This window comes from Ranitomeya imitator, chromosome 7 (genome assembly GCF_032444005.1).
Source record: "Ranitomeya imitator isolate aRanImi1 chromosome 7, aRanImi1.pri, whole genome shotgun sequence".
In the NCBI taxonomy this organism is placed as follows: Eukaryota; Metazoa; Chordata; class Amphibia; order Anura; family Dendrobatidae; genus Ranitomeya; species Ranitomeya imitator.
Window position 1 is genome coordinate 6,835,258 of NC_091288.1, and position 20,004 is coordinate 6,855,261.

The following is a 20,004-nucleotide window of genomic DNA, read 5'->3' on the forward strand; positions in this document are numbered from 1 at the left end:
GAATGGATCTCTCTGTGGGTTTTGTCGCTTTGTGGCGATACCTTTTCTCTGCTGGTACCATGTAGCGCTGTGTGACTATAACACATGTCGCACTTACTCAGGTGGTGATTAGGACATTGGCGCGGTGTCATGTAATATTGATATACAATGCTAATGTCACACAGTCCTGCCGCCGCTTGCTCCTCACATTTGGTAATGGACACAATTAATTTGCTTCTGCAGTTGATTCTATTTTCCTAATTGGACATTTTCTGGGCGTTTAACCCTGGGCGGCCGGTGCAGCCAGTCTGACCTTCTCACATGGAAACCAGAAAGAGCGTCGGGTTCGTCAATATTCTGTTAATTGTGCTAATTGGCTGCTCCCAGGCGGCCTCCTCTCTGCCCTTTCTCATTAGACCTGGTCCTGGAGCCGTGTTACATTAGCGGGTAATGGCCGGACACGTCTCGTTCATGCCGTTATTTGGGGCGTTGCCCACATCCCATTATTATAATCCTGGTGATGTTCAGTCTGGTCGCCGGCTGCATCTGTGAATAATGCGCGGTTTATGGACGGATTTGCCATTTATTATTATTATTTATTTCTAAAGCTCCACTGATTCCATGGTGCTGTACATGAGAAGGGGTCACATACAAATCACAGATATCACTTACAGTAAACTAACAATGACAGACTGATACAGAGGGGCGAGGACCCTGCCCCCACGGGCTTACATTCTACAGGATGGTGGGGACGGAGACAGTGGGTCTGGGGTTTCAGCAGCTCCGATGGTGTTGAGACAGCAGCGGGGTCATTGATTGTTGTAGCTTTCCTGAAGAGATGGGTTTTCAGGTTCCGTCTGAAGGATCCGAATGTGGTTGATAGTCGGACGTGTTGGGGGCAGAGAATTCCAGAGGATGGGGGATATTCTGGAGAAGTCTTGGAGGCGGTTGGGTGAGGAGCGAATAAGTGTGGAGGAGAGAAGGAGGTCTTGGGAGGACCGGAGATCACGTGAGGGAAGATATCGGGAGATTAGTTCAGAGATATATGGGGGAGACAGGTTGTGGATGGCTTTGTAGGTCAGTGTTAGGCTAGGTTCACATTGCATTAGTGCAACGCATACGTTGAACGGACTGTGCTAACGCAAGTGCCGACTTTTGCACAGCGCTAGCGCTGATGGAGCTTCTGCTAGCTCCATCTGCGCTAGCAGTGACGGACCCGGAAATGCTGCAACCCGTGTCTCAGGTCCGTCACTCAAATGACGGCACATCGCTAGCGCACGCCCATTGAGGGCGTGCGCTAGCGATGCGTCCGACATTGCAGTCTATGGCAGCGTTAACGGACTACGTTACACCGCGTTATGCCGCGGTGTAACTTAGTCAGTTAAACGTAGAGCCATAACGCAATGTGAACCCAGCCTTAGTAATGTGAACTGGATACGCTGAGGGAATGGGAGCCAGTGAAGAGATTTGCAGAGGGGGGAAGCGGAGGAGTAGCGAGGAGAGATGAATTAGTCGGGCAGCAGAGTTAAAGATGGACTGAGAGGAGCAAGGTGTTAGCAGGGAGGCCACAGAAAAGAATGTTGCAGTAGTCAAGGAGGGAGATGATGAGGGATGAGGGCATGCACAAGCATTTTAGTAGAATGACGGTTGAGGAAAGGACGGATTCTGGAGATATTTTTGAGCTGGAGGCGACAGGAGATTATAGAACCTAACGTGAACCCAGGCCTATTTATATGGCATTTCTCTTAGTAAGTACAATCCTACAAACAGAGGGACGTCAATGCCAGGTAATAAAAAAGTATACATCTTACATGCACCGCTGCTCACAGAGGATTGTCTACACTGATACATTGTAACGAGCTCCTGTGAGAACAGGAAGAAGTCAGTTTGATAGTGAAGATGTTTTTTCCATTCACTTACAGCAGGCGGTGTTCTTCCAAATTGTACACAAACATAAATGAAATCAGAAAGTTGCCGAACTTTGTCTGGAAATTGTTGGCGCCCATTAAACATGTTATTTCACCAAGAACAGGCTGTTCTGCTGCATGTGGTATTAATGCTACACCCAGTGGAGATGGAGATGTGGCGGTTTTCCATCTCATCGATTTATCGCAGAGCCGTTATCTTCTGTTCTTTCCATTCCATGGATTCACCTCCTTCTTGTCTTCTCCCTCAGGTTCTGTAATGAGAACAGTCCCTGCCCAGTCCCAATATTCTGGTCATCTTGGGGTTCCTGGAGCAAATGCAGCGCAGACTGTGGAGGGGGCATTCACTCCAGACAGCGCACCTGTGAGAACGGGAACAGCTGCCCCGGCTGCGCTCAGGTAATGGTGGCGGTGGTTGAGCGATGTTCTGAACTTAGCTCTGACGGGGTGGAAAGTAGGATTCTCCGTGCAGCGACGGCATGAGTTCCTAGCAGTGTGATGGGTTGTCCTGCGGCTGCAGAATGGGCCCCCTGGACGGCGCGTGGTGGCTCCATGGTCACATCCTGCGCAGTACCATGTTCTTTCCCTGCAGGAATTCCGGATCTGTAACTCGGAGGCCTGTCCTGAGGTTCGCCGAAATACTCCTTGGACGCCATGGATGACGGTTAATATCACACAGGGCGGAGCGCGCCAGGAGCAGCGGTTCCGCTACACTTGTCGCGCTCAACTCTCCGACCCGCACGAGCTTCAGTTTGGTAGAAAGAAAACAGAGACTCGATTCTGCCCAAATGACGGATCCGCGGCCTGCGAGACCGACTGTGAGTATCCACACACTGCACTGCCGGAGATCTGCGGGGCCACAAAGCATTCATTTATTAGAATAGAATGATTATATATACACATCCCAGTATGAATATAACAGGGCAGACACATTGCTGTATACATGAAATAATCTTCTACAAAAAATAAAGAAAAAAAGAGAACCAATAGTAATACATAAGAGCACATCTTACATGAAAACTCCATTATTATTAAACAATTTCCAGATATTCTGACTGTGGGGATTCGCACGTCACAAACTGCTCATCCAGAGCCCTGCGCATAAAGCTCAGTACAATAGCAACAATTCTGCAACTTTCCAATATACTTTTAGTTTCAATCTCTTCTTATTTTTATCAGTGCTTCCTGTAAGTGAATGGGACAATGGAGGTTTATAATGACACCCACTATATGTGTTCTCCAGCTTCAGTCTGATCCTTCCTGCACTGATAGAATCCTAGAATGGTAGAGGTGGAAGGGACCTCCAGGGTCATCAGGACCCCCAATTCTCCCCGGGGTCCTCGTGTCCACCCCCCCGCTCAATGCAGGAACCATCTCAGACAGATGTCTGTCCATCCTCTATCCGGCCTCTGTCCTTCCTCTGTCCGGCCTCTGTCCATCCTCTTTCCGACCTCTGTCCATCCTCTTTCCAGCCTCTGTCCTTCTTCTGTCTGTCCTCTGTCCAGCCTCTGTCTGATCCCTGGTAATCCTCTCTCTGGCCTCTGTCAATCCTCTTTCTGGCCTCTGTCCATCCTCTGTCCGGCCTCTGTCTGGTCCCTGGTAATCCTCTCTCTGGGCTCTGTCCTTCCTCTGTCCATCCTCTGTCCAGCCTCTGTCTAGCCTCTCTCTGGCCTCTGTCCAGCCTCTCTCTGGCCTCTTTCCGGCCTCTGTCTGTGCTCTGTCCAGCCTCTGTCTGATCCCTGGTAATCCTCTCTCTGGCCTCTGTCAATCCTCTTTCCGGCCTCTGTCCATCCTCTGTCCGGTCCCTGGTAATCCTCTCTCTGGCCTCTGTCCTACCTCTGTCCTACCTCTGTCCATCCTCTGTCCGACCTCTGTCCTTCCTCTGTCCATGCTCTGTCCATCCTCTGTCCAACCTGTTTCTGGTCCCTGGTAATCCTCTCTCTGGCCTTTGTCCTTTCTCTGTCCGACCTCTGTCCATCCTCTGTCCTTCCTCTGTCCGACCTCTGTCCGACCTCTGTCCTTCCTCTGTCCATCCTATGTCCGACCTCTGTCCTTCCTCTGTCCATCCTCTGTCCGACCTCTGTCCATCCTCTGTCCGGCCTGTGTCTGGTCCCTGGTAATCCTCTCTCTGGCCTTTGTCCTTCTTCTGTCCGACCTCTGTCCATCCTCTGTCCGACCTCTGTCCTTCCTCTGTCCATCCTCTGTCCGACCTCTGTCCATCCTCTGTCCTTCCTCTGTCCGACCTCTGTCCTTCCTCTGTCCATCCTCTGTCCGACCTCTGTCCTTCCTCTGTCCATCCTCTGTCCGACCTCTGTCCTTCCTCTGTCCATCCTCTGTCCGACCTCTGTCCTTCCTCTGTCCGACCTCTGTCCGTCCTCTGTCCGACCTCTGTCCGTCCTCTGTCCGTCCTCTGTCCTTCCTCTGTCCTTCCTCTGTCCGTCCTCTGTCCGTCCTCTGTCCGTCCTCTGTCCATCCTCTGTCCGGCCTTTACTGCTTCTACAATCTCAGGACTGCTGTATTTCCCTCTTTCTGGCCTCTGTCCATCCTCTGTCCGGCCTCTGTCTGGTCCCTGGTAATCCTCTCTCTGGGCTCTGTCCTTCCTCTGTCCATCCTCTGTCCTTCCTCTGTCCAGCCTCTCTCTGGCCTCTGTCCAGCCTCTTTCCGGCCTCTGTCTGTGCTCTGTCCAGGCTCTGTCTGATCCCTGGTAATCCTCTCTCTGGCCTCTGTCCATCTTCTGTCCGGTCCCTGGTAATCCTCTCTCTGGCCTCTGTCCTACCTCTGTCCATCCTCTGTCCTTCCTCTGTCCGACCTCTGTCCATCCTCTGTCCAACCTCTGTCCATCCTCTGTCCGACCTCTGTCCATCCTCTGTCCGGCCTGTGTCTGGTCCCTGGTAATCCTCTCTCTGGCCTTTGTCCGACCTCTGTCCATCCTCTGTCCTTCCTCTGTCCGACCTCTGTCCTTCCTCTGTCCATCCTCTGTCCATCCTCTGTCCGACCTCTGTCCATCCTCTGTCCATCCTCTGTCCATCCTCTGTCCGACCTCTGTCCTTCCTCTGTCCATCCTCTGTCCGACCTCTGTCCTTCCTCTGTCCATCCTCTGTCCGACCTCTGTCCTTCCTCTGTCCATCCTCTGTCCGGCCTGTGTCTGGTCCCTGGTAATCCTCTTTCTGGCCTCTGTCCATCCTCTGTCCGACCTCTGTCCATCCTCTGTCTGACCTCTGTCCTTCCTCTGTCCAGTCCCTAGTAATCCTTTGTCCATCCTCTGTCTGACCTCTGTCCTTCCTCTGTCCATCCTCTGTCCTTCCTCTCTCCATCCTCTGTCTGACCTCTGTCCTTCCTCTGTCCATCTTCTGTCTGACCTCTGTCCATCCTCTGTCTGACCTCTGTCCTTCCTCTGTCCTTCCTCTGTCCGTCCTCTGTCCGTCCTCTGTCCTTCCTCTGTCCGTCCTCTGTCCGTCCTCTGTCCTTCCTCTGTCCTTCCTCTGTCCGTCCTCTGTCCGTCCTCTGTCCTTCCTCTGTCCATCCTTTACTGCTTCTACAATCTCAGGACTGCTGTATTTCCCTCTTTCTGGCCTCTGTCCATCCTCTGTCCGGCCTCTTTCTGGTCCCTGGTAATCCTCTCTCTGGGCTCTGTCCTTCCTCTGTCCATCCTCTGTCCAGCCTCTCTCTGGCCTCTGTCCAGCCTCTTTCTGTGCTCTGTCCAGGCTCTGTCTGATCCCTGGTAATCCTCTCTCTGGCCTCTGTCAATCCTCTTTCCGGCCTCTGTCCATCCTCTGTCCGGTCCCTGGTAATCCTCTCTCTGGCCTCTGTCCGACCTCTGTCCTTCCTCTGTCCATCCTCTGTCCGACCTCTGTCCATCCTCTGTCCGACCTCTGTCCATCCTCTGTCCGACCTCTGTCCGACCTCTGTCCATCCTCTGTCCGACCTCTGTCCATCCTCTGTCCGACCTCTGTCCATCCTCTGTCCGACTTCTGTCCTTCCTCTGTCCTTCCTCTGTCCATCCTCTGTCATTCCTCTGTCCTTCATCTGTCCGGCCTGTGTCTGGTCCCTGGTAATCCTCTCTCTGGCCTCTGTCCATCCTCTGTCCGACCTCTGTCCATCCTCTGTCTGACCTCTGTCCTTCCTCTGTCCAGTCCCTAGTAATCCTCTGTCCATCCTCTGTCTGACCTCTGTCCTTCCTCTGTCCTTCCTCTCTCCATCCTCTGTCTGACCTCTGTCCTATCTCTGTCCATCTTCTGTCTGACCTCTGTCCATCCTCTGTCCATCCTCTGTCTGACCTCTGTCCTTCCTCTGTCCATCCTCTGTCCATCCTCTGTCCTTCCTCTGTCCTTCCTCTGTCCGTCCTCTGTCCGTCCTCTGTCCGTCCTCTGTCCTTCCTCTGTCCATCCTCTGTCCGTCCTCTGTCCTTCCTCTGTCCGGCCTTTACTGCTTCTACAATCTCAGGACTGCTGTATTTCCCTCTTTCTGGCCTCTGTCCATCCTCTGTCCGGCCTCTGTCTGGTCCCTGGTAATCCTCTCTCTGGGCTCTGTCCTTCCTCTGTCCATCCTCTCTCTGGCCTCTGTCCAGCCTCTTTCCGGCCTCTGTCTGTGCTCTGTCCAGGCTCTGTCTGATCCCTGGTAATCCTCTCTCTGGCCTCTGTCAATCCTCTTTCCGGCCTCTGTCCGGTCCCTGGTAATCCTCTCTCTGGCCTCTGTCCATCCTCTGTCCGACCTCTGTCCTTCCTCTGTCCATCCTCTGTCCGACCTCTGTCCATCCTCTGTCCAACCTCTGTCCGACCTCTGTCCATCCTCTGTCCGGCCTGTGTCTGGTCCCTGGTAATCCTCTCTCTGGCCTTTGTCCTGCCTCTGTCCGACCTCTGTCCATCCTCTGTCCGACCTCTGTCCTTCCTCTGTCCATCCTCTGTCCGACCTCTGTCCTTCCTCTGTCTGACCTCTGTCCTTCCTCTGTCCATCCTCTGTCCTTCCTCTGTCCATCCTCTGTCCGACTTCTGTCCTTCCTCTGTCATTCCTCTGTCCTTCCTCTGTCCGGCCTGTGTCTGGTCCCTGGTAATCCTCTCTCTGGCCTCTGTCCATCCTCTGTCCGACCTCTGTCCATCCTCTGACCTCTGTCCTTCCTCTGTCCATTCTCTGTCCTTCCTCTGTCCATCCTCTGTCCTTCCTCTGTCCATCCTCTGACCTCTGTCCTTCCTCTGTCCAGTCCCTGGTAATCCTCTGTCTGACCTCTGTCCTTCCTCTGTCCTTCCTCTGTCCGACCTCTGTCCATCCTCTGTCCATCCTCTGTCTGACCTCTGTCCTTCCTCTGTCCATCTTGTCTGACCTCTGTCCATCCTCTGTCCGACCTCTGTCCTTCCTCTGTCCATCCCCTGTCCATCCTCTGTCCGTCCTCTGTCCGTCCTCTGTCCGTCCTCTGTCCTTCCTCTGTCCATCCTCTGTCCTTCCTCTGTCCATCCTCTGTCCATCCTCTGTCCTTCCTCTGTCCATCCTCTGTCCGGCCTTTACTGCTTCTACAATCTCAGGACTGCTGTATTTCCCTCACAGAGGATTGTGTAAGGCTACGTTCACATTAGCGTTGCGTCGGCGACGCAGCGGCGACGCGCCCCTATGTTTAACATAGGGGACGCGTGCGTTGTTTTGGTGGCGTTTTTCGCCACGTGCGTCGTTTCCGACGCTAGCGTCGGACGCAAGAAAACGCTACATGTAGCATTTTCTGTGCGTCCGATTTTCGTCAAAAACGACGCACGCGTCGCAAAACGCGCGCGTTTTTGCGCGCGTTTGTGCGCGTTTTTACGTGCGTCGCGCGTTGCGTCGCCGACGCAGGGCGGCGCAACGCTAGTGTGAACCTAGCCTAAATGAGCAGAAAGTTGTTGAACGTCCAATGATGCAGCGATTGCAGCAGTTTTTTTATTGTCTGACCTTTGTGCCTTAGCACATTTGTATCCATAGATCCTCCTTCATACAGTTGCATGCTGAGGGTTGTAGTTCATTGGGTGCACTTCGATGCACAATAATCTGCACTACATGTCCTGTTTTTCTGCAGCTCTTGTGGATGACATGATGCGGAGTGGTAAGACCCCAGCTCGTATCATCAGCGGGGGCTGGAGTCCATGGGGAATGTGGTCTGCCTGCTCCCGAGACTGTGAATTGGGATTCCGATCCAGGAAAAGAACTTGCAGTAATCCCGAACCTCGGAATGGTGGTCAGCCCTGCATGGGGTCTGCCATGGAGTTCCAGGATTGCAACCCACAGCTCTGCCCAGGTGAGAACAGCGCCCTTCCCCAGATTATTGGGGGCGCGTGGTATTGTCATCGGTAATGCTCCGTCATTCTGGTATGCTTCTGTGCGGGTCCAAAGCAATGCATGTTATTTTATATTTGGCCACTGGGGGCGCTGCATGATTCTAACCTCATGATGAATATTTCCTGATTTTGTAGAATTTTTTAAAGTTGTGTCACTGTGTGTCGCCCCCTGCAGGACCGCCGGGGTTTTACGTTTTTCATGCCTTTACAGTTCACATTAACCCTTTAAAGGCTACTGAAAATAAAATAGTATTTAATTAATCTTGAGCTGATAAAGGATTAATGGCTGCGGCTCCCGGGATCACTTAGCAGCATCGGGAAGGGGTTGTCAGTTTCCAGACGGATGTGGTTACACCGTCGCTCGCTGAACTCCATCTCTGGGGACATGATTGCGTTCTGTACATGACATTGATCTCTGTCGCTGCTCGGCGGTCTCGCTCTGCTCATTAGCGGATACAGACTCTCCTGGCTCAGCTTCTCCCATCGTCGCTGGTAGTATAATCTTTACGAGGAGTCCGATTCCACCCGAATGCGAGGAAAACACAATTACATCTTAATTGAAAACAACAAGGTGCTTTCTGCTGCGCGGCGGCTTTATTGGGTAATTGCTTTCTTGCCGTCATAATATTGGGCTTTATTCCTCCGTAAACTGCGCCGGGTCCGGTAATGAATAATAAATACTGCACCAGGGCCAGCAGTAAATCCCTTTTATACAGGTGCTCGGCCTAAAGTTTACTTACCTTTTCCAGTGAGCATCTCGCTTTCCTGATGCTCCGCTCACAATCTGACGGATGCCGTGTAATGATGGTGAAGATCTGGAAGGAAAATCGTGACTTCTGTGCATTTTCTATAGTGCTTGGGATGTGGAACTAGATGCAGCGTTTCCTCCTCTCTTTATCCTTCTTTGTACCAGTGGCTCATGACGGTCACCACGTCCTCCGGCCACTACAGGGGCTGTCACTTCGCTTTCCAAAAAATGTTTAATGGCATCTGTTTTTCTAAGCTAAATTTGAGGTTAGGTGATTAAGCAGCACAGGAGGTTGGTGTCATTTTCAGAAGATTCTGTAGGGTCACAGCGCCGTTCCCAACACCAAAACTGCATTTAACCCCTTTCTGCCAGCGGATCCAAAGTCCATCTTCATATCCATAGACACAAAAACAGGTGATTCATACCAGTGACAGTCACAGGCTTAAAGTGCATTAAAAGCATACGCGTTTCAATGGTCGTGCCGCCTTACTCATTGTGATTATCACAATGAGTAAGGCGGCACGACCGTTGAAATGCGTATGATTTTAACTTCTGCTTTTTACTATAATACTGCCCCTATGTACAAGAATATAACTACTATAATATTGCTCCTATGTACAAGAATATAACTACTATAATACTGCTCCTATGTACAAGAATATAACTACTATAATACTGCCCCTATGAACAAGAATATAACTACAATAATACTGCTCCTATGTACAAGACTATAACTACTATAATACTGCTCCTATGTACAAGAATATAACTTCTATAATACTGCTCCTATGTACAAGAATATAGCTACTATAATACTGCTCCCTATGTACAAGAATATAACTACTATAATACTGCCCCTATGTACAAGAATATAACTACTATAATACTGCCCCTATGTACAAGAATATAACTACTATAATACTGCCCCTATGTACAAGAATATAACTACTATAATACTGCCCCTATGTACAAGAATATAACTACTATAATACTGCTCCTATGTACAAGAATATAACTACTATAATACTGCTCCTATGTACAAGAATATAACTACTATAATACTTCTCCTATGTACAAGAATATAGCTACTATAATACTGCTCCCTATGTACAAGAATATAACTACTATAATACTGCTCCTATGTACAAGAATATAACTACTATAATACTGCCCCTATGTACAAGAATATAACTACTATAATACTGCCTTCTATGTATAAGAATATAACTACTATAATACTGCTCCTATGTACAAGAATATAACTGCTATAATACTGCTATTGCTGTAGAAAATGACATGTACTGCAGATCCAAAACTCGTATGTTGATCTAATGTCGCTAAGCAAACATTTAGAAAAATAAACATGACATTCTCAGTTCAACCGTCTGATGAGACTGCAGGTAGCTCACTGTCACAATACAGCGAACCACTCACTGGATCCTAAACTTTTTATAGTTTTAAAGGTGCGGCGCAGTGCACGCTTGCAGTTGCGCTGCACTAGCAGGATGGATGACCGAGTGTCTCACAGCAGCCATGCTGCCTCCATAATTGTTTTTCAGACTATGCTGTACACATAAAAGTTTACACCTGTTAAAATGCCAGGTTCTTGACATGTGAAATTATCACATACATCTCCCATATGTTTCATATATCTGGACTCTCTGGTCGAGGGGCAAGACTAAACCCTTTTTTTGCATAGAACCCATCTTATTTAGGCTACGTTTTGCCAAAATCTCCTTCACATCTCCTAAAAGCAGGACATTTGTTTTGTCTTATGAGAACAAGGTGGAAGTTTTAGACCATAATTTCGAAAAGGTGCAAATCTGACACCAAGCATTATTAGATGATTACCATCCTATAGTGGAGGCAGCATTGTGTTTTCTGTCTGTTGTTTTTGGCAGCTGCAATTGGAGTTTTAGCCAAGGTGAAGGGAATTATGGACAGTTCAAATATCAGTCAATTTTGCGTCAAAACATTCCGGACCCTGCTAAAATTCGGAAGATGAATTTGACCCTTCAGCCCAATGACCCTAACCGACATCCAAATCACCAAAAGATTGACTTATCTAGAAGAAAATAGAAGTTCTGGAACCTCCCAGACCTGAACCCAAGGGAAAATCCATGGTGACCTGAAGAGGGCGCTGTACACAGGAGATGCCCCACAATCTGACCGACGTGGAGCTGCTGCAGGGAGGAGCCGGCTAAGATCGCCAATTCTAGATATGCCGCACTGAGCGACCCCAACCCCAAAAAGACTGATTGCTGCCAGAAATTCACAGGGGACTGCAACAAAGTATTAGTGTAGATTTATGCGACCACATTATTTTATTTCTTTATTCCTTTAAATTCTTTGTAGGAGTATTTTACATGATAAAAACCTGCAATTTTAGACTTTTTATATACACTATATTGCTGGTAACCTTGTGGCATTTCCACATAGAGAGGAGTCTTGTATCTGTCAGTAAGGCTTCATATCTGCAGTCTTTGATATGTGAGTTCTGGAGAGTTTGACATTTTACATTTTCTCTTTTGGCAGTTTTTATGGATAATTCACTTTTCTTCTCAGATTTTATTATTCTATTTTCTTTGTTATGATAAAGTGAAAGGTTCGTGGTCCTGTTGGTCGTCATGGACACAGTGTTCAGCTACTTGTGGAGGTGGACATTACCAGCGCACACGTACCTGCACCAACCCTGTCCCTTCCAATGGCGGGGACATCTGCATTGGTCTTCACACGGAGGAGGCGCTCTGTAATACTTACCCCTGTGAAGGTATGGAGACGTCACACGAGACTATTTCTCTCTAACGTTTGTAAACTGTTTACAATGTAACATCTATGTTTACACCAATATTGTCTGGATACTACTCTATGCCCATGAGATTGATGTGTAAGATACAGGGGGAGGGGGCTCTCACAACTTGTCTGGAGTGTGTCAGGAAGGGACAAGTATCTGGAGAAAGGGTCAAAGTGTGCGGTAGGGGCCAGGGGAGTCTGATGATCTGGAGGGATGGGTACAGAGGGGTCTGGGTGGTCAGCGAGATCTGGGGAAGTAAGCCGGGTCTGGAGGTCAGCGGGATCTAGATGGGATATATAGAAGGGTCTGAGAGGTCAGAAAGGTTTAAACAAGAACAGAGGGAAAAAAAAACAGATATCTCAGGAGGTCTGAAGGCCATGAAGGAGAGGAAAAGTATTTTTGAGTATCCAAGGAGTCTGAAAGGAGGGTTACAGAGGGATCTGGGGAGTCATAGGGATCTAGTGGATGACAAAAAGGTCTGCAGTGTCAGGAAGAAGAACAAGGGATCGGAGGGAGGCAGATTGTTTTGGAGGGGTGTCTGTAGAAGTGGTAGATGGGTGTGGAAGGGCACAGAGGGTCCTGAAGGGGTTAGAGGAAGGTTTGCCAAACTCCAGTCCTCATGTTTTCAGAATTTCCTCAGTATTTCACAAATAATGGAATTCTAATCAAGGCATAAGAAACTGATACAAGTTCTCTCACCTGTACAATACTAAGGAGATCCTGAAAACATGATTTGTTGGGGGGCTGTGAGGACTGGAACTTGGGATACACTGGGTTAGAAGGTTTAAATTGGGACAAAGGACTGACGGTAACACAGTCATTACAAACAGAAAACCCAGTTGCATTTTATATGCAGGAGGGGGATATCACACAGTGGTGGTCCATCCTCAATTAAACTAACCCCAACTCCAAACAAATGCACAGTAAATAGGAGAACACGGAGTACATAGGTGCATAAAAGTTTATAAGTTTATTGCATAAAAGTTTATAAGTTTATTAATCTATATAAAAAATAAGTATACAGTACCGACCAAAAGTTTGGACACACCATCTCATTTAAAGATTTTTCCATATTTTCATGACTATGAAAATTGTAAATTCACACTGAAGGCATCAAAACTATGAATTAACACATGTGGAATTATATACTTATCAAAAAAGTGTGAAACAACTGAAAATATGTCTTATTTTCTAGGTTCTTCAAAGTAGCCACCTTTTGCTTTGATGACTACTTTGCACACTCTTGGCATTCTCTTGATGAGCTTCAAGAGGTAGTCACTGGGAATGGTTTTCACTTCACAGGTGTGCCCTGTCAGGTTTAGCAGGTGGGATTTCTTGCCTTAAAAATGAGGTTGGGACCATCAGTTGTGTTGTGTAGAAGTCTGGTGGATACACAGCTGATAGTCCTACTGAGTAGACTGTTAGAATTTGTATTATGGCAAGAAAAAAGCAGCTAAGTAAAGAAAAACTAGTGGCCATCATTACTTTAAGAAATGAAGGTCAATCAGTACAAAAAATTGGAAAAACTTTGAAAGTGTCCCTAAGTGCAGTGGCAAAAACCATCAAGCGCTACAAAGAAACTGGCTCACATGAGGACCGCCCCAGGAAAGGAAGACCAAGAGTCACCTCTGCTTCTGAGGATAAGTTTATCCGAGTCACCAGTCTCAGAAATCGCAGGTTAACAGCAGCTCAGACTAGAGACCAGGTCAATGCCACACACCGTTCTAGTAGCAGATACATCTCTACAACAAGGGTTAAGAGAAGACTTTGTGCAGCAGGCCTTCATGGTAAAATAGCTGCTAGGAAACCACCGCTAAGGACAGGCAACAAGCAGAAGAGACTTGTTTGGGCTAAAGAACACAAGGAATAGACATTAGACCAGTGGAAATCTGTGCTTTGGTCTGATGAGTCCAAATTTGAGATCTTTGGTTCCAACCACAGTGTCTTTGTGCGACGCAGAAAAGGTGAACGGATTGATTTTACATGCCTGGTTCCCACCGTGAAGCATGGAGGAGGCGGTGTGATGGTGTGGGGGGGCTTTGCTGGTGACACTGTTGGGGATTTATTCAAAATTGAAGGCATACTGAACCAGCATGGGTTCCCCAGCATCTTGTAGCGGCATGCTATTCCATCCGGTTTGCGTTTAGTTGGACCATCATTTATTTTTCAAAAGGACAATGACCTCAAACACACCTCCAGGATGTCTAAGGGCTATTTGACCAAGAAGGAGAGTGACGGGGTGCTACGCTAGATGACCTGGCCTCCACAGTCACCAGACCTGAACCCAATCGAGATGGTTTGGGGTGAGCTGGACCGCAGAGTGAACACAAAAGGGCCAACAAGTGCTAAACATCTCTGGGAACTCCTTCAAGATTGTTGGAAGACTTTTCCCGGAGACTACCTCTTGAAGCTCATCAAGAGAATGCCAAGAGTGTGCAAAGCAGTCATCAAAGCAAAAGGTGGCTACTTTGAAGAACCTAGAACATAAGACATAATTTCAGTTGTTTCACACTTTCTTGTTAAGTATATAATTCCACATGTGATAATTCATAGTTTTGATGCCTTCAGTGTGAATTTACAATTTTCATAGTCATGAAAATACAGAAAAATCTTTAAATGAGGTGTGTACAAACTTTTGGTCTGTACTGTATATACATACTGTATATAAATTGTAATACAACAGACACATTCAGGAATACATAGCGATATTGAGGTCACTGTCTTTAGATCTATAATATTCCACATATCGCACATTCGCAAAATCGAGTGGGTTTTTAATGTTATGTCAGTGCACAACTATAGGTCAGGAGCCACTATATAAAAAAATCATACATGTATACTTATCGCGCAAAGTGCGTATCATTTTGAAGCAAAGCGTGCCTTTCCTCTCCAGACCCTGCTTTGGACCATGACCCCATATATATTTGAGACTGTCCATTCTCTGGGTCTAATCTCACAATCAGTCATTGTTTGGGAGAGGTTAGCGCATACAGTGGTACCTGAAAGTTTGTGAACCCTAGAGAATTATCCAAATTTCTGCATAAAACTACATCAGATGCTCATACAAGTCCTAAAAGAACTAAATCAATTGAGTCAAAAATATTAGACTGTAATTTTTTAAATGTGAAAAAATTATCAGAGGTTTTTGAGTGACAAAAAGCAGTGACGCTTTGCTCTCAGTATCTGGTGCGATCCCCTTGTGCAACAGTAACTGCATCTAAATATCTCCGGTACGGATTAGTCCTGCACATCACATGAAGGATTTTAGATTATTCCTCCTTAGAATCTAAACAGATTCTCCTCTGTTATGTTGGTGAGTCCGTGTTGGCCACTGCTCTAGAGGAGATCTGCATGGAATGGGAAGGCATACCACCAACAGTGTGTGCCCACCTTAACTTTTGATAATGACCAAATACTGATTTTTCACAATAATTTGAAAAATAAATCTTCCAAATCAGACATGGTGATTTTCTGGATTTGTTTTCTCATTGTGACTCTCATAGTTGTGGTCGACCTATGATGGCAGTTACAGCCTCGCTCATCTTTATAAGTGGGAGAACTTGCACAATTGGTGGCTGACGAAATACTTTTTCCCCCACTGTATATTTTTCCATGTATATATACACATTTTATTTGCTAATCCTAAAGGTGCACTCACTTTTGCCTCTCACAGGTCTGTGATTTTTTTTATCATTATCCTTGATAAAGAAATAAAGTTTAATATTTTTTACTCCTTTTCCCAATTTATTGCTTTATCCAGTTTTAGTACTTGTGTGAAAATGAAATGTAGTTTTGTGTCAAATATATGTGGAAATATGGAAATATATGGAATATGGAAATATATCCACTGAGCACGGTGGCTCAGTGGATAGCACTGCAGCCTTGCAGCGCTGGGGTCCTGGGTTCAAAAACCCCCCACCAAGGACAACATCTGCAAAGAGTTTGTATGTTCTCTCCGTGTTTGCGTGGGTTTCCTCGGGGTACTCCGGTTTCCTCCCACACTCCAAAGACATACTGATAGGGAATTTAGATTGTGAGCCCCAACGGGGACAGCGATGATAATGTGTGTAAAGTGTAAAGCGCTGCGGAATATGTTAGCGCTATATAAAAAAAAAAATAAAGATTATTATTATTATTAACATTCTGAAGGGTTGACAAACTTTCATTCTCCACTTTTTCAGGCGCCCGAGCTCCAGAACCTGCCCCGAGCCTCCACTATTGCTTCCTAATTGCCATCTAAGCCTTGATTAACTTTACAATTCTATCCTGACGTTTTGTTGAGGCGGGCCCCATGGTAACTCTTATAGGGCCCCACGATCGCTCCCTGCACAGGTGATTTTATGGATAATTTTGGGAGCTGCAGAGCCGAGAATGTAACATTTTTCTAATGAGGAGAGGGAGATGGAGGAAGTGCTGGAATAGAGCGTCGATGCCGACAAGCCTTCTCCAGCTCATGAATTGTGAGCTCTGCCTCGGCATACGGCTCATGTCACTGGTAATTGCCTGAATGCTGATTTCCATAGACTGGCTATAAACACAAGTGGATATATTGAAGGTGGAGACCAGCCATGATATGTTTCTCCACTGGGTAGAACTTGGTTAGCAGACACTTGGTTTAGAAGTCGATCAGGATGTGAATTTGTGTGCGAGTAGACCCAGCGCGATTGTGCACCATGACTACTTGATGTTCTCTGGGGGCCGAGTGGAGTTGGGCGGGTGAAGCTGAGGTTTGTGCGTCACATCCCAGCAGCAACTTGTGCTCAGCAGCGTTTGATTAGTGCCTAATAACATCCCGGTCCCAGCTTGTGAGTCAGATCCATCTGCAGCCCACGTAGAGGCGACATATAAATGACTACCTGGATGGATCTGAAGACACCAGGTGTCAAGACAATCTGCTCCTTCACCACATGAAGGGTCCATAACCGGGTGGAAGCCGCTTGCGTCAGGTCTGATATCGTTCTGTGATATATTGGGCTCGGTGCATTTCTCAGCATATTTCCCCCCTAGACAGAAGGTTCCCTCCTCCATGCCAACTACTCGATATATGGTACCCAGAATGTACAGAGAGGGCCAAAACTTCATGTGTAATTTATTTGATGTAATATTTATTTTCCAGGTTAGTAATAAATTCAGATTTTGGAAGCCATTGGCTTAAATTATTTGCCTGCTCCTGACTCTGCGATGATCACCGTGCTCCAAGTTATGTTAATTGATCTCAGGGTGACGTCTCCGGGGTGGAAGGAGGTGATTTACATGCAGGGAGCCTTGTTTCCTTCTTGCATAACTAATGGGCCTCTAACCTGACATGAACATTTCCTTTCCTGAGTTACAATGTGTCCCCAGAGAAGCAGCTGGAGATGCCTGCAGATAAGTTGTTGGAGGCGACATGCCTATAGATAGGGAGACATGTAAAGCAAAATCCTGTTCTGCGAGGCCTAATACTATGGCACCCCAGCGTCACCGTCCACAGACAGCACATCACTGCTCCCCATTCCTTCATCATCTCTTACAGAAAGTGTCACATGTCCGTCTGATTACACAGGTCTGCAAAAACATTTTTTTTCAAGAGCTGTTTTGGTTATTCCATGTAATCTTTATGTTTTTAAGTGCGCTGAATCCAAAAATGACCTCCGTTTTCTCATAGAACATCACGTTTTCTGACAATTTAAGTAACTATGTTAAATAAGACCGTACCTCAAAATAAATGAAAATAGACTCGTAAAATTAATTTTTTATTACAAATGTTTCATGAAAATCATTTTTTTAACTGCAATGAGCTCACTAACACATGCTAAAATCGATTCTTCTTCCCTGTGAGGCTTCTCCTGGTACATTTACGCTTGTGAGTAGCATCTGGAATGTAGACCATGGAATAACAGGTGCACTACTATGATAAAAGTATCCAAAATGTATTGCTCAATCATTCAGGGTGCTACAAAAATGCATAGAAATAGCATAACAACAAGAAAAAAGGGGGGGAAAGCCTATGCATAGAAATATGCACACCTGTTGTATAACAAAAAATGCAAACTTTATTGTAACAAAGACACACCAACCAATTTAAAATCAATTAAAAACATATAATATATATACCCTTCCCCCTGGAAAGACATACGTTCTGTAGAAGGACGTAGATCTGGGGATTTATTATGATGGAATATAGGCTGAACTGGATGGACAAATGTCTTTTTTCGGCCTTACTAACTATGTTACTATGTTACTATGTTACATACGACCAAAATAAGGTCCTGTACCACATTAATGGTTAACAGAAAAAATTGTACCACCTAGCATCTGGAATGTCTCTCTGAAGCGTCCAACAGTAGTCTGCCATCATTGTAATGCTCCATCTTCCCTGGTATCTTTTTTCCATCACTTTACTGTCCTGGTGGAATCGTTCACCTTGCTCTTCACTCACAGCTCCCAAATTTTCAGGAAAGTTGTCAAGGTGGGAATGGAGGAAATGCACTTTCAAACTCATCAAGCAACCTAAAGCTTGAAATACTTTCAGCATTCGTCTGACGATTTTTTTGTAGTCGGGGTCTTTGTTATTGCCTAAAAATTTCTCTACGACCTCTTTGAATGCAAACCACCCTTCTTTTTGAGGATGCATCATGGTATTGATAAACTCTTGATCAGTTATAAGCCTTCTAAAGTCTGATCCGACGAACACACCTTCCTTCAATTTTGCCTCCGAGAGGCCTGGAAACTTGGTGACCAAGTATTTGAAGCATTCTCCATCTTTTGGAAGTGATTGTACGAATTGCTTCATCAATCCCAATTTTATGTGAAGAGGTGGTAGAAGAACTTTATGGGGAGGAACCAAAGTTTCTCGGAGGACATTTTTTTCACCAACTGTGAGCACCCCCGGCTGCCAATTCTTCTTGGTCCAGTGATTTTGTCGGTCTTGACTGTCCCATAGACACAGAAAACAAGGGTATTTGGTATACCCAGCTTGTTGCCCGAGCAGCATGCACAAGACTTTCAAATCCCCGCACACTTGCCAACCGTGGTCTTCATATTTAAGTTTACGAAGAACCAATTCCAAGTTCTCGTAGGTTTCCTTGAGGTGTACAGAATGACCTACAGGGATAGAAGCATAAAAACCGCCGTTGTGGAGTAAAACTGCTTTGAAACTTCTTTTTGAAGAATCTATAAAAAGACGCCATTGCACTGAATCATATTGGATTTTGAATTGACCCATAAAACCTTCGACATCGATGCAATAAACCAACTTATCTTCCTGGGCAAAGTAAGGAACGAACATATTTTCACGATGTCTGAACCATCAAAAAGACACTCCTGGCAACAATAAATTCTTACTTTTGAGCCTTGATCCGAGTAACTCAGCGGCATCTTTGGGAAGATTCAAGTCTCTTACCAAATCATTCATCTCCTCCTGGTAAAACAATTTGTCCTGTATCGTCTTCAAAGTCAGAACTTGATGCATCATCTGGTTCAGGTATGACTCCACCTTCATCGGAGCTAGTTATCTCTTCCAAGGTAGCAGGGGCCTTGGGTACTGGTATATCTGTGCCATGGGGGATGGGACGAATTGCTGAGTGAATATTGGGGTATGAAATGGAATGCTTCCTTTTTGAATTATACCCTTTAACATCGCATGAACAAAAGTAACAATCGTAACTATGGTTCTTTTGCTCTCGCCAAACCATAGGAATCCCATAACGGAAAGCTTTTTTATTACCCTTGAACCAATTTCGGAGGTCCTCAACACACCGTTTGCACACTTTGAGGCGCCCAAGCTTTATCTTGATCTCCAAGCTTTAGTGCGAAATAGGCGAAGTATACTTTTTTCACAAAGTTTGTAATATTCAGCTGTTGCTTAAACACTGTATATTCACCACAAATTTAACAGAGTCTGTCAGGCGAATTAATACACTTCTGCTGAGCCATAATGCTAATTTTGGGAAACACTGTTGAATATGACGAGCTAACACGAACTGAGATGAAAAAGTGTGAACAGGTGAATACCAAGATAAAACAATTGAATCAAGCCCGGGCATGTCGGAGCCTGCTCGTTCAGGTTGCAACATGTTGATGCTGGTTTCATTAGCTCACTCTGAAAGTTCTTTTCTTTGAAAGTTATATTTTTTGGCATTATATATCTTCAATGCATTGAAGTGAATTAATTAATAGTAATTTTGACTTCCAAAACCCTAAAGATAAAAAAATACCAAAAATTGAGAAAAAATATACTAAATTTGAAGAGAATTTTGCATTTTGTGGCAAATCCTGACATCC

The 20,004-nt window shown here is 46.1% G+C and overlaps 2 protein-coding genes across 2 annotated transcripts in view; one reads left to right on the forward strand and one right to left on the reverse strand.

Annotated features, from left to right (window-relative positions):
* The window catches only part of SEMA5B (semaphorin 5B), a 265,455-nt gene that overhangs the window by 237,145 nt on the left and 8,306 nt on the right, over nucleotides 1–20,004 (forward strand). The window contains exons 16-19 of the mRNA XM_069732617.1: nucleotides 2,156–2,303; nucleotides 2,497–2,722; nucleotides 7,942–8,160; nucleotides 11,548–11,718. Of these exons, the coding sequence (XP_069588718.1) occupies nucleotides 2,156–2,303; nucleotides 2,497–2,722; nucleotides 7,942–8,160; nucleotides 11,548–11,718 (764 nt within the window). The remainder of the gene's footprint in view (nucleotides 1–2,155; nucleotides 2,304–2,496; nucleotides 2,723–7,941; nucleotides 8,161–11,547; nucleotides 11,719–20,004) is intronic.
* The window catches only part of SLC49A4 (solute carrier family 49 member 4), a 142,286-nt gene that overhangs the window by 15,186 nt on the left and 107,096 nt on the right, over nucleotides 1–20,004 (reverse strand). The gene's annotated exons all lie outside the window — the stretch shown is intronic.